Source organism: Myripristis murdjan, chromosome 15 (assembly GCF_902150065.1).
Source record: "Myripristis murdjan chromosome 15, fMyrMur1.1, whole genome shotgun sequence".
NCBI classification, from domain to species: Eukaryota; Metazoa; Chordata; class Actinopteri; order Holocentriformes; family Holocentridae; genus Myripristis; species Myripristis murdjan.
In genome coordinates this window covers 28371413-28385745 of record NC_043994.1, presented here as the reverse complement: position 1 = coordinate 28385745, position 14333 = coordinate 28371413, and the positions used below count along the sequence as shown (strand labels likewise).

The 14333-nt window shown below is 43.4% G+C and overlaps 1 protein-coding gene across 1 annotated transcript in view; it reads right to left on the bottom strand.

The window, feature by feature from the left end:
- Positions 1–86: 86 nt before the first annotated feature.
- Positions 87–14333, bottom strand: part of thada (THADA armadillo repeat containing) — a 122474-nt gene continuing 108227 nt past the window's right edge. Inside the window, exons 37-38 of the mRNA XM_030071385.1 lie at positions 1653–1828; positions 87–867 (exon numbers count right to left, since the gene is read on the bottom strand). Coding sequence (XP_029927245.1) covers positions 550–867; positions 1653–1828 — 494 coding nt within the window. The 3' untranslated portion in view covers positions 87–549. The remainder of the gene's footprint in view (positions 868–1652; positions 1829–14333) is intronic.

The window sequence follows — 14333 nt, the reverse complement described above, 5'->3', positions numbered from 1 at the left end:
CACACACACACGCACATCCACTCCCACCCTGAATGCTCTCTCTCTCACACACACATTTTTAATTTATGAACATTTACAGAGGTGACTTAGTAACATCCTGTGTCTTTATTTTGTATAAAAAAAAAAGCACAAAGACTAAAATGTGCAGTTACACATACATTCCGGTCAGAGAATAAAACCAGTTTGCAAGAAAAAAAGACGTCAGGGAAAATAACCATGATCATAAAAATTAAAATACACCTTGGCATCTGTGAGGAGAATGTTTGTTACAACCTAACAGGCAAAGACAGGGTGCAAAAATCTGATTTTTCCCTTCATTCCCTCAGGATGATATTAGACAGACTGCACCACAGAGCCAGCCTGTGGTCTGTGGTTTTGCTCGCTGAGTTTGTTCATTGATGTGAACACCTTTCCCTCGAAGGAACCAAATGTTACGGACTCTTACTTTCAGGAACTTCAGCTAACTCTGACCTCAGATGACGGCAAGTGCTGCTTTCAAAGCCGATTCTTTTGCTCATCAGTCAGCCGCTTCCTGCTTTTTAAGGCCTGCTAATTTCTCTGCCTCAGCCTCTCCAGCACGTCCGTGGCCAAGCTGGCTCTGTGGTGCTGCAGCGTCAGCCGGGCGTGCTGCATGGTGGAGCAGAACTGGGGCAGGGCTGGGAGAGCCTCTAGGGCCTGCTGGGAGGCCAGGGCTTGGGCCTCGGCCTGGGCTGACAGTCTGAGGAGCCAGGCCTGGTCCAGGTCTCTGGGCCCCGGGTCCTGGGACGGGCTGAGGGAGCTCAGGTGTCTGTGGAGCAGCTTCACCCACTGGACAGGCTCTGCCCACAGGTTCAGATCCCCTTTTTCAAACAGGAACTCCTCTTCATCCTGGTCAGGTGGAAAGTGGGAGTCAATACACTGGAACATAATTTTACAATACAGCATTACAGCATGTTAGACTTAATAATGGATCTTCTAAGCAGTAGCTATCACAGCAGCATTGTGTGTGGTAACTGAAAAATACATGTAGATATTGAAGCAATGAGCCATTCTGCTCACTGCGTCATATTTTAGCTGCTTGACAGGATGTCTGCCAAGCCTGCAGCTAATTAAACGAGTATGCAAGCTGCTTGTCACAATCGGTTTTTAAATTCGAGCATCAGAAACTCTGAAACTGTTAATTTATGGCGTTTAGCGTTTATATGATTCCAGATGTTCTGGATCCTGTACAATCACTGCACATCACAGACTCTCATTACTTACTGATTTTATGAGGCGACAGTAATGGCAGTCTTTTAAATTAATAATTAGTCACTACATGCAGTTTCTGTTTTTGAGCAGTATAATGTTGCTGTTGAGGTAAGAATGGTAATTTTGAATTAGTACAGTAGGATTAAATGGGCAAAGGTGTGCCTTCACTGGACACCTGGCAGCAGCACAGCCGGTCAAATCTGAGGATAAGAGCTGATCAAATTCATCATGAATGATATTTAGAGTTGACTTCTCTGCAGTATCCCGTACTGTCTCTCTGCTCTGTATGAAACGTAACGTGTCAAAACATCTGTGCACCAGTGACACAGAGGCTGTTTCCTGGATTTTCGTTACACTCAGCAACTGAACTTGTTCTGATCCAACATCATGACAAACAACGCAGTTTAACACCAGTCTCTCACCAGGCTGGAAGTTTCCTCTGCACCCGTGTCGTCGTCTCCCTCCTCGTCTCCCAGCAGCCACTCCGTCAGGGCGAGGACGCCGGCGGGAACCTGGTCCCACAGCTCAAAGAGCCGGCACAGCAGCTCCGTGCCCAAATCCAGAGCTACAGGGGGACACACCGACACACCGGCCACGTCTGAGGACACAAGACAGCGAGATCTGTACAGCAACAATTCGCTCCACCGTCAAGACTCAGGTGCTCGGTTACACAAGAAAAGATCACAGCAGAAAAGACAAATACATAAAAAACGTACATAAAAAACGCAACAGCAGGAACAGAGAGTGATTTAAAAGACGAGGCTGATTCTGCCAATTTGGACTCGTTTGGGAGGACTTTCCAGAAAACAGAGGCTCTAGCGGCTGAGGCCCGCTCTCCTTTGGTTTTAAATCTAGATTTAGGAATGACAAGGTGGCCCTTGTACAGGAATCTCAGCGTGCACTCAAGCTCACATGGAGTTAAGAAGTCAGCAGAAAAGTCTGGGGACCAAAAATATCGGTAATATGCAAATATTATATTATTAAAGTCAAAATCTGAAACTAAAAGGCAACTAGGCTCTGTTGTCCAGGTAGGGTTGGGCAGTAATGGAAAAAATATGTCATCATTTTATTCAGACAGGATCACAAAACACAATATTTTCTCAAGTTTTTCAAGTTACTGAACAGCACAGCCAAACTAACTTCCCTGTAAGAAAACACAGCCACACAAGGAGACAAAAACCTAAGAGAAAAGAATAACAGACTACATTTTATTTTACTTCATTTTACTCACTGATGAAATATGTGCCTCAACACGTTAGACCCAATTTAATTATTAATCTTGTCAACGAATTCCAAGTACAGCTGTGCAACGGCGATGTTAGAAAAATATTAGAGGCCAGGTAACTCATGATGCAGATACTTTTAGCAGCTTTAGCTTTGAGAAAACCAGCACTTTTTACACAGTTCAGTGCATCACGGTTTTTATGGAAATCAAACCCGTGGCCAGGTAGCATTTCCAGCGCTTATATGTCTCGTCTTACAGAGTGCTTTATTATTTTTATTATTATTTTTATTAAACTTGTTTGTTTTGGCCTTGCTTCCTCTGGCTGTGTGGCTGAGGCTGCTGCTCTCTCACATCCCCTTAAAGTGGGGCTGGATGACAGATCGATTAAATCAACAGCTGAGTCTTAAGAAAAAAAAAAAAAAAAAAAAAAAAAGCAAGATCTTTGAGCAGCTGAGCGCAGTTTCAAACAAGCCAAACAATTCATTAATCTACGCAGAACGTGCATGCCCACAAATGCATGCATGAATTGCCAGTCACATGATCATGCCCGCTAAGACTGCCATCAGAGGAAACTCTAAATTAAAATGATAAACAAGAGAGCAATTTTTTTAAAAAGTGAGATATTATTTTTTTTTAAAAGTTAACTTCACTGTTGCCCTGCTCTCTGCACTGCAAAAACTCAAAATCTTACCAAGATTATTTGTCTTATTTCAAGTCAAAAATGTCTTATTTTGCCAATGAAACAAGCAAATTTTCACTTGTTTCAAGCAAATTTTCACTTGAAACAAGAGACAATTGTCTAAAAACAATTTACTTGTAATGAGATATTTGTAATGAGATATTTTGACTAGGAATAAGACATTTTTGACTTGAAATAAGACAAATAATCTTGGTAAGATTTTGAGTTTTTGCAGTGTGGGATGCTTCGTTTTGAGCTGGTTTGTCGTGTTGCCATTCAACATGTGAAGCGCCTTTTTTTTTTTTTTTTAAGCTTTTCCAATAACGTTAATTGTTCCAAATTCGCCAAATCCACTCCAGTTCCATATTACCAAGGCCGAATTTCTTTTAGGAAGCAGCTTTCGCGTGTTGTCAGTCATGCTGCTAGGAGCTGAAATCCAAGGCTCGTCCTGCTGAGTTGATGTTACAGGTCTGCTGGTGCATCTGTCATGGAAGGCGCCAAACGGACTAGAGGATAGTGAGATTTGAGGTTTGAGCGAGGAAAGGATTGTGAACGTGTGTGTGATCAGTGTCAGGACAGCTGAGGAATGTGCAAAGATCATTTTAATTAATCAACCACAATATGACATCAGCATATCGCACACCCGTAAGCCCAGGTGAGAGAAAAGAAAAGCGTAAATAAGTTTCTCCTGATATATGAACAAAAATTATCTCAGTTCTAACGCTGGGTCCTCAACCAGTGAAGACAAATCCCAAATCGACAAAAAAAAAAAAAGTGTTGCTTACAGTAAGCGAACAAGAGAAACCCGCTGGGAGGAACTCGGGTATTCATTTTCTTGGTGTGATGAGTCAAACACATTGTGACGGAGCAACAGTGACGCTTACTGCGAGAGAGACGAGGTGAAAGGCTCGATAAAAGTTACGCCTGCACCGAACAGCCGATTAACGTGCACGGCCTTCTCTGGTCTCCATAAAGGAGATAAAGGCCGAGAGACGCTGACGGAGCGCTCGGGACGCGGTGCAGAGGTAGATGTGATTTCTGGCTCGCAGACTCTCCTCTGCTCACGCTCACGGCTTCAGAGCAACCCGGTGCTGACAGGAGCCGCAGGGAGTCGAGCCGCCAGGGCGAAGAAACCTGCGCCCAATCTGCTGTCTGAGCCTGGATCAATGCAGCGTTTAGATGTTTGACTGATGTGAGACTGACTGCACGTTCCAGACTGCCTGTGTGTGTGTGTGTGTGTGTGTGTGTGTGTGTGTGTGTGTCTTCTCTGGATTTGGAAGCATTTCTGGGAAACAAAATCATAACTCATACAACCAACCACCATCAGGGTGTATGAGTGGATGCAAAAATATTCGGCTAACACACACACACGCCGCAAAAATCTCCATCTTAACGAGTCATTTAGCCTCCTCTTGCAGCGTTAAAAAACCTGGTCTTTCCTTCAAACACAGTAAAAGAAAAAATCAGCCAGGGGGATGAGATAATCCCGTTTGTTTTTCGAGTGCAGTTTCACTTGTTTCAGGATTTTTTCTGGGAACGTGTATAAATATACTGAAACAAGGCAGCCCACTTGGATCAAGCAAATGACACTTCGAGAAAATCTAGAAACAAGTTGACTGGCATTGGAAACAAGTGGGATTATCTCATCACAATAGCAGATTTTCTGCTTTATTTGAGGCAAAACAAGATTTTATCACTGAATGTGAGGCTAAATGACTTGTTCAGGTGGATTTTTTTTTTTTTGCACCAGCACAAATATGCATGCATATACACACTGTCAAAGAACATTCATGAATTGACATCATGGCTCTTTATGTGATATAAATCTGCCTCCACAGATGACCATAACGCTCGTGAGCACAGAAAACGTCGAGGCTAACATGGCATCAAAATTAGACTGTTTTCTTTGGTAATCCTGCTGTTTGTCGTTCTACTACTGTAACTTTCACACACACACACACACATACAGACACACACATACAGAGTGGGGTTTGTTGTGAGGCCTGCAGCGAGCCCATGCTCTGTGTTGTGTATGAGAGCAGAGGAAGTGTAAGTGCGAGGACACACACTTCAAACGGAGGGAAAACGTAACAGTATGACTTCATTTAACGACTCCAGTTGTCCACTATCCGACACACTGACATGCTGTGTGTGTGAGTGAGTGAGTGTGTGTGTGTGTGTGTGTGTGTGTGTGTGTGTGTGTGTGTGTGGTGTTCTCTTGCCTTGACCATCCTCACCACAGCTGACACCCAGATAACACCAGAGACTTCAAAAGGCTTTGAGAGCCACTAGCCAAAACACTACCAGTATGGGAAGAGCGGAGGGAGGGAGGTGGAGAGCAGCATATAGACCCCCATCAACACACACATGAACCACACACACACACACACACTGAGGGTTGGGAACCCAGATTGTTTTTCCTCTTCAGAGCGGAGGCGTAAAATCGGAGCAGAGCCTGAAGTCTGAGCAGGGAGGGAAACTTAGAAGACGCTGATTGTAATGTATTAGAGGAGATTTAAGAGTTTGGGAGCTTGAGTGACAAATTCCTTTCTTCACCAAGAAGCCGCCTCTCCCTGGGACGGCCCGGCCTCTGATGTCAGGGCGGCCGGGGCCTTTACAGTCCACCGACGCAACTTTAAGGCACATAATAGGAAATTTTAGCTGCATTCAATTTATCTGCTTTCTTACGGAGGTTTCACACATCACTTAACGCGATTTCCCCCTTTTGGTTTTCGCCGCCAACAACTCAGTTTCTCAAGGGGATTGTCTTTCACTGTGACTGGCATGCGCGCTGGGGTGTGTACCGTGTGCGTGCGTGTGTGTCGGTGTTTATGTTGAAGAACTGTGTGTGTATCAGACAATCTTATCTGTGCAGATGACAATACCAGAGCTGAATGAATGGGTTTGTGCAGGGCAGGACAGGGTGTGTGTGTGTGTGGGTGTGTGTGTGTGTTTGGCACAGTTGGCATACATTGGCACACATTGTGTCCACTGGCACTGTTAGGGTACATTGGAGCTGGGCAGCTGGGCAGGAGTGTGAGGGGCAAATTTAACCTTGGCAGTGCCACATGTGGAAACAATCAAACGGCTGTGCCACTCTCCACTTTTTAAAAACCGAACGAGGTCCTTCTTCCTTATTAGGCTCTCTGCAGCCGCCCGCTCAGAAATAAAGAGCTTTATATGTAAATGTACTGGAACGGCTGCAGACCCCCTTCTCCACACGAGGGCCGCCATCATCATCATTCTTCAGGCATTGTACACGACGGTATGAAAACATCCTCGTCTCCAATGGTGATCTCACTCAAAAGGTGACCGCAAAATCCAAACAAGCCAAATCTAAAAATCCATTTCTGTCCCGTTTTGCTTCGCTCTGGCGGTGGGTTTCACAGACGGAGGAGCGACACGGACGGATGTGTCTGTCCTGAAAGGGAAAGACACACGGCTAATTCCTGACATCGATCTGCGACGAATTTAAGGGCTTTTTGAAAAACAGGAGAAAGAAAGAAAAGTCTGTGAGCACTGACTCGGACCAAACCAAAATCATTTTTGGCGTCATGCACTACTGTACCACTCATTCTCCTCCTTCCACAGTACTGTACATGTGGTTCATCTTTACGTCTTTATAGATGGAGCACTGTAATTGTAAGCAGGCGGCCGTGGGGGTGAACGTCGATATGTTGACAAAATATAGAAACCATCGGGTCCTAATGTCCCGTGGCTAATATTTTAATATTTAGTTTTACCAGATAAATGCTCTATTTTACATAACCTCTCTCTCTGTTTATGTTTGAGTTTCAGATCATCCCTCACCGCATCTGTGAAGATATGTACCAAGAGAGGTGAGGTTTACATATTTAGAATCTCATGAAGCACATTTTGAAAAAAAAAGCAGTGTTCTGTATGTGATTTGCCAAAGAAAGACATTTTTCAGGCTGGTTCTGGTTCCACTCCATGCGATTTATTATTCATAGTGATGCTGTCTTCACTGGTCCAATGTGGTGGCTGTTTGTATGAACACGAGGTCGTGTTTAATTGTTTGATAGCCGTCTATTAATGTTTGCATGCGGCTGTGCGGGAGGTTAACTCCTCCTAATCGTCTGATCATGCACACGTGCCGACTGGGCTATTTATATTTCCTCTGACTTTACTGCTTGCACGTCCTGACAAAGATCACAATCGAAACATTAGCATTGTCTTATTGAGAATTTTCTATTGCGTCCGAGCTGGATTATGTGAGCCATTTTGTCATTTGCTTATATATACCATGTGTAAGACTGACATATGATGCATCCTTTTGAGCGATTTGTATTTAAATCTCAGGCTATTTTTTTACATTATCACAGACATTGGTGATTATTTAATGCAAAAAAAAAAAAAAATCTTAATCTTAACAAATCATTTAGTCTCAAACTGAGTCTTAAAATCTTTGTTTTTCTTAAAACAAGTGAAAAAAATCTGCCAGCGGGTAGAGAGAGATAATCCCACTTGTTTTTCCAATGATGTTTCAGAATTTGTTTCTGGAAACGAGTCGAAACAACGTGGAAACAATCCAATCTCTATACGCTTTGAATGTAGGAACTGTTTTGTTTGTTTGTTTGTTTGTTTGTTTGTTTGTTTGTTTGTTTGTTTGGTTCAGAACTGACACTGTGTCCACGGCTCTGGCCACAGTGTTTCCAATCACGTCAGTAAAGTCACAGAACTGAATTGAGTGGAGAGACGTTTTGCTGTCCGGTAAATCCTGACTTGAGCCTCTGCAGCTGGGCGGGTGTCAGATGTCCCATTGAGCAGAGGAGGAGGAGGAAGAGGAGGGCGAGGAGGAGGAGGAGGGTGGTGGGGGGGGTTCATGGTAGTGAAATGAGAGAAATCTACCCCCCGACCCCCCCTCCCACCCTCCACCCCCAACACCCCCTTGGCGGTGTCATCGTGCTCGGTGTGCTGGGAGTGGGAGTGTGTCCGCCCACCACCCCATTCCTCTGCTCAGCCACCCACATCTGAGGGATTTGGGGAAAGGGGGTGGGGGGCAGCACCTCTTTCCACACACACACACACGCACTTCCCCACTGACCCACCCACACACAGCACACACTCCACCTGGGGGCTCTAACCCGCGGACGGACCACCGTACGGGCCGCTCGGCTACACCTGCCTGAACTCTTTATTCAGCGCCGCCTGGACAAAGACAGTCTGTCAAAAGAGCCATACAGCGCTATAGGGTTTAATCTGTAGTCATATAAGAAGTGGGGGGTGGGGTAGTTGGATGCAAACGCACGCACACACACACACACACACACACACATATACACACACTCACTCATGCCTCATGACATTTGCACAAGCTCATGTATTGTCTTTGTGTGAAAACCTCATTTTAACCTCCAGTTTTGGTGATTTTTTATGTTTTAATTTCAGCTGAGGGAACATAAAGCTGAAGTTCAAATATATAATGAACAAGTCAATCAGTCTCACATTCACTCTTAAAATGTTGTTTTTCTTCAAACAAGGTAACAGGGTCGAGATAATCCAACTTTTTCTCCAGGGCTAATTTACTTGTGTCTAAAATTTTCTCAGCTCAGAGGTCACTCTCTTGATCCAAGTGAGCTGATCTGCCCTTTCCTGCTTTGCTTCAACATATTGATACTTGTTCCCAGAGAAAAAAAAAATCCTGAAACAAGAGAAACTGCTTTGGAAACAAGTGGGATTATCTCTTCCCCTTTGTTTTAAGAAAATCAAGATTTCAACACTGAATACTGAGTCCAAATGACTTGTTAAGGAGATTTTTGCAGCGGACAACCCTCCACCTGAAGAGAAACCTGTAAAACTCCTTGGATTAAAACTGTAAAAATGCATGGTGTTCAATCTGAAAAAAAGCTGTTTTCCTCTGTTACTGAAAAGCTGACATTACGGAGAGACGAGGTTTTCCTCCCGCCACAGATTTTGCACTCAGTTTTCATACAAGCTCCCACAAACTTTCTCTCTCATTCTCCCATTACACACACACTCCCTCTCTCCCTCTGTATTTCCCTCTCTCTCTCTCTCTCTCACACACACACACACACACACAATCAGAGAAAGGAGACGCTACAGTGGAGCCGAGGGACCAGGAAGCGCAGGCGCGAGATAGAGAGGTGTGTGTGTGTGTGTGCACGAGGTGTGAAATAAAAACACACACTTTACAACCCCGACTTCCTCTGCTGGCTGACGAGAACCAGGGAGTGTGGAGACCAAGACCAACAACAACACGAAACATTACCATGAAAATGATAGCAGAACTAAACTTGTATCCATCAGCAACAGTAAGCATTACCATAAAAATAACGGAGGAGGATAAAGCCGCCTGTCATAGAGCTCAGCCAGTGGCGGGATGAGTCAGTGGATCCAATACAATTCAATGGGGCTGGCCCAGCGGGGGGCCTATAGAGGCTATACACTGAGACTAATCAGATGCGTCAGTGATCTGTAAATCTGTGAATCAATGCTGGATTTGACACCCCGGCGGGTCTAGGCTTCATGTCTCTACCTGGGAACCGACGGCCGACAACATCTGCAATGATTTCACACCAACCTGAGCGCCTGTCAAAGAGAGTTTGCAAATAATCGCCGATGCTTTTCAGGCTCTGATGAAGGCCTCTGCTGGCTTTTATGTTTTATCTGCAAGCCTTGAGAAACGGCCGGCGTTTGTTTTGACCGGCCCGAAGCACCGGCCGGGTGTCAGTTCGCCACAAACGACCATCCAAACGACTGATTCCACCTCAACACTGAGCTAAGATCCCACTACCACCCAGGACCTGAACTCAGTTCAAGCTTGTTAACTTGAATTTCACTTCTGCACCAGTGCTTGGCTCCGGCTCCCATCAGCGGAGGTGTAAATGGGTCACCTGCTAGTCTGTGACCTGTGCTGGCGTGATGATACAGGACATGCCCTACATTTCAGGTTGGCAGTCTGAACCTGAGTGTAACTTTAACCTATGTAATATGATAAATTACCAATAAATCACCAACTTCTGGTTTGGACTCTGACTCATGTTCATAGTGTAGCTGTAATGACAGTCAGCCAGGGCAGAAAATCTGAGAAAATTCAGTCCAATTTTAGATTCTTACACCAGTTAACTTAGAGGTGAAATATGCCTACAGGGATTATGCAAATGTAATTTTTATCACCCACTTTTTTTTTTTAGCAGGTAGTCCCGAGTATATAAACCTAACAGGCAAATCCTGTGTGCTCGGTGTAAAGTGGCATTAGGCTACAGCCAAAAACTGAACCCATGTGGGGTCTAAGGACGACAAAAAGTGCAAAACACAATCCCAGAAAAGTATCTAACGACGTCAATTTACTGTATTTTTCTGGGATTGGCGAGTTTCCTGGCACGGTCTTTCTTTATATTGATGCTGTAAACTCCTTGTTGTTTAAAGTAAACACCTGCAGCTACCACCCAGGGCTGGTTTTGGTGCTGGTTTTCCACGCTGTTTCACAGCGTCTACCCCAAATAAAAAGAGAACACATGCTTGTGCCAGCTCAGTTCAATTTTGACAATTCAGCACCGAGATATTCTTAAGTCTTCCTTGCTTGCAGTTTCAATCTTCCCAACACATACGACATGCACTGAATACATCACCCACATATTTCTAAATGCATCCACCACCCATCATCACTGCAGACTTGAGACTTTATATTATGCGAACCGCCAAATAATTAAAATCTCATTCCCCATGTTTCCCTTTGGCTGAAGGTTGGAGGAGAGCAGGGAAAACACCATTTCTGTTTGTGTGTTTGCACTGGAGAGTGAAATAACGGCTCATTTTTTTTCACAAGTGATGGTTACAGAGCTGCAAATCAAACGCTGAGGATCTGTCCAGCAGGGACTAGCGCCTCCAAGTTTTACATGCATTTTGCAATTTCTGTTTTTATGAGTGACGTGCAATTTTGCAGCGCATATTTTACGTCTTGTTCTGGCCTCGCAGCGGCTATTTGTGTCACATTCGGCTTAAAACTAACACAAACCCTGGTTTTAACGGTTGAGGGAACACTGAGCTACAGGAGTACAAGGTCTGTTTAATGGTCGTCCTTCAGCTCCTGCAGGTCGTTCACCTCCATTCATCTGCATCATCCACTGTAAATGAATTAACTGGGTGAAAGGACACATGAATGCCATATTGAGTGAAGGCATTTGTTGGCATACAGCAGGTAATGCAGGTCACTCCAGGACAGCTGATGGTTCACTGAGAGTGTCCTGGGAAATATGGGCGCGTCAGCATAGCTCACGAGGCCACGGCTGTACATTTTAACAGTGAAGGGCAGAGATGACTTACCAGCTTGGTTTCAAATATGCAAATATCAAACACTGGTCTGTAGTGGCGGGTAAAACCGAGATTCCTAACCAAATCATGTATTTATAGGCCGCCAGTCAGCCGTGCGTTCTGTATTTTTGTCTAGACACTCGCCACGTCAGCTTAAGCATGTTTGCCTCCCTCTGCTCTTGACACACTGCAAGAATTAATCCTAAAAATAATTAACTCCACATGCTAAGTGGACAGAGGTGGAAAGTAAGCGACCGGTTTTAAAGTACTGGCACTTCCATTCAGGGACACTCTCTGCTTTCCTTGCTCCACTTTTCAGAAGGAAATCTTGTACTTTTTTTCCTGCTCTACATTCGTCTGACAGCTGGAGTTACCGGTTACGTTGCAAAGGAAGCTTTTTCCGTGCAAAACATCAAATGTGCTGAATTATTAGAGTGTAATCTGGCCATCAGGATAGGAAGCAGTGTGAGCTGCAACATTAAAATGCTCCTTACAGGTTAATGCATCAATAATTTAACTATTTCTTCCCAGGATAGTACCTCTATGGTTTGAGGAACATTTCAGATGCATGACCTTTACCTCTGACGGAGTGTTTTTCCATCATGGTTTTGATAGTGTGACTCGGGTGAAGGATTTAGACACTTTTTCCCACCGCTGCACTAACAACTTAATGCCAAATTAGCTGTGCCGCTGTCTCGTCCGCTCAGCGTGTCCCCTTGACGTCAACGTCCCACATGGAGCTGCGTTTGGAAAATTGCATAAATCAATCACGGACGTGTCATTTCTTTTTCTTTTTTTCCAATTCCATATTGACTGCACGTACAGCTTCATTTTAAACTGTGATTTACTATTTGACTGTCTTTTCCTCTACCCTTTTTTGTGTTGCTGGTGCCTTCTCTGATCGAGTCACGTCAGGTCAAATCTATTTATAACGCACTTTTCATATGAATGTATTTCAAAGGGGCTGTCACAATTAGGCACGTCAATCCACACATGTAAAAATACACATACTATGCAAAGAATGAGTAAAAAACATATACTAAAACATACAGAAGCAGCAAGTAAAATAAAATACAATGATCTATGTTTAAGAACTGCAATAGAGATCAATGCCCTGCCATAAACCAATGTCCCAACGTCCACTCCCGAGTGCCGGGCTGCTCTAAATATAAAGTAATCCCCCTATTCATCCTCTGAGCCTGTCACAGTAGTGGAGGTCCAGCAGGGGTGAGAGGAGTTTGATTTCAGTCCCAATTAGACTGGAGTTATTTGGGTGGTGGTAATGTTGGGGAAGGGGAGGCGGGGGTCTAAATTAGATTTGCTCTTCCCGTCCAGGACAATGGTTCCACTGTGGTTCACGGCTCTGGGAAGAGGAGCCTGAGTCACCCTGATGTGATAACACACACGCATACACAAGTGCACAGAACACACACACACACACTGAATCTGAGTCTCTTGTTCACACACATTGGGCTCCAAGGACACATGATTATCCTCTGGGAAGTGCAGAGAAAGTACAGGGGCCAAAAAAAAATAAAATAACATAAAATAAATAAATAAAATAATCAAACCCTCCTTGACTTTTTTTTTTTTTTTGCACTGCTGCTTCATTTTCTGTATCAGAAAATGATTGGCAAATAAAAAGAATGAAATAAAATGAAATGTTTGGTATAAGACTGATGGTGCTCTTGTATTAAAGCAGATGTGTGACTGTGAAATTATATAAATGCAATAATTGAAAAATTGAAAAATACAATATTCAACAATCTGATTAAATACTTTTACCAGTGAAGAAAAAAAAAACATGTAAAATGAGTGAAAACGTTTGCAAATTCAATCCTTTTCTTGGTATTTTATGCTCTTGCACTTCTTCAATTTTCATTCTACTTTGATAAAAAAAAAGTACCTTGCATCAAAATATGTTTGGAAGTAATTTTATTGTTGTGCAAAATATATGCAAAACATCACAGCCGTCATGTTTGCTTTCAACAGCTTCTGTATCTTTTTGTGAAGATAATTCTCCCCAATTTCATATATTGCAGATTTTCGGGACATAAAAGGTCTCCCTCATTTCTGTTTCCCTGTTTTTTTTTTTTTTCTTTTTTGTTTTTTGTTTTTTGATGCCGTCTCTGTTCTCACATCTCTGCCTTCCTCCATATCAAAGGCAGAGAGTCGTCACCTCCATCTGAGGCAGCTCACACCTCCGATACTTGACTCAGCAGTGGCAGGTCGTAAAACACACAGACACACACACACACAGACAGACACACACACACACACATGCACGTGTGTGGTTATCAGGCTCGGGTCAAGCTAAAACGCTAAAAGCCAGAAATTCATTACAAATGAACCCAACCATGTTTTTCTTTCATGTTTAATCCATATAATTAGTCCTTTACTCTGTGATTATCCTCATATCCTCATAATTGTTGTTGCTATTGGTGTGAAGGTCTTTATAACCCTTTGAAAGATGCTATATAAATAGATTTCACTTATGATACTCTAATTATATATCTATAAACTCTCACAAGGAACAGGACAGACACAGAAAAACAAAAATGTTTCTGCCATGAGAAACAAACGGCATCTCTTGTGCCAACGTACGGATGAAGTTTTCTTTTTCTGTCAATGGGAACTGATTTTTTTGGGAAGTTTTTTTTTTTTGTTTGTTTGTTTGATTTTTGTTCAGGAACTCATGATTCCTGGCTCACATCACTCATTCATTTCTGGTGCTTTTTTTTTTTTTTTTTTTTTAAATCTTTTTGTGTTCTTGGTCACAGTGCGTTTGCGTGTCCAACACGTGCTCCGCTGAGCGAGGAATGCAATGCAACCTCTGTGATCACTGTTTTTTTTTTCTTTTTTTTTTTTTTATTGTCCAGAAAGTGAAAAGTCACACTCTTAGAC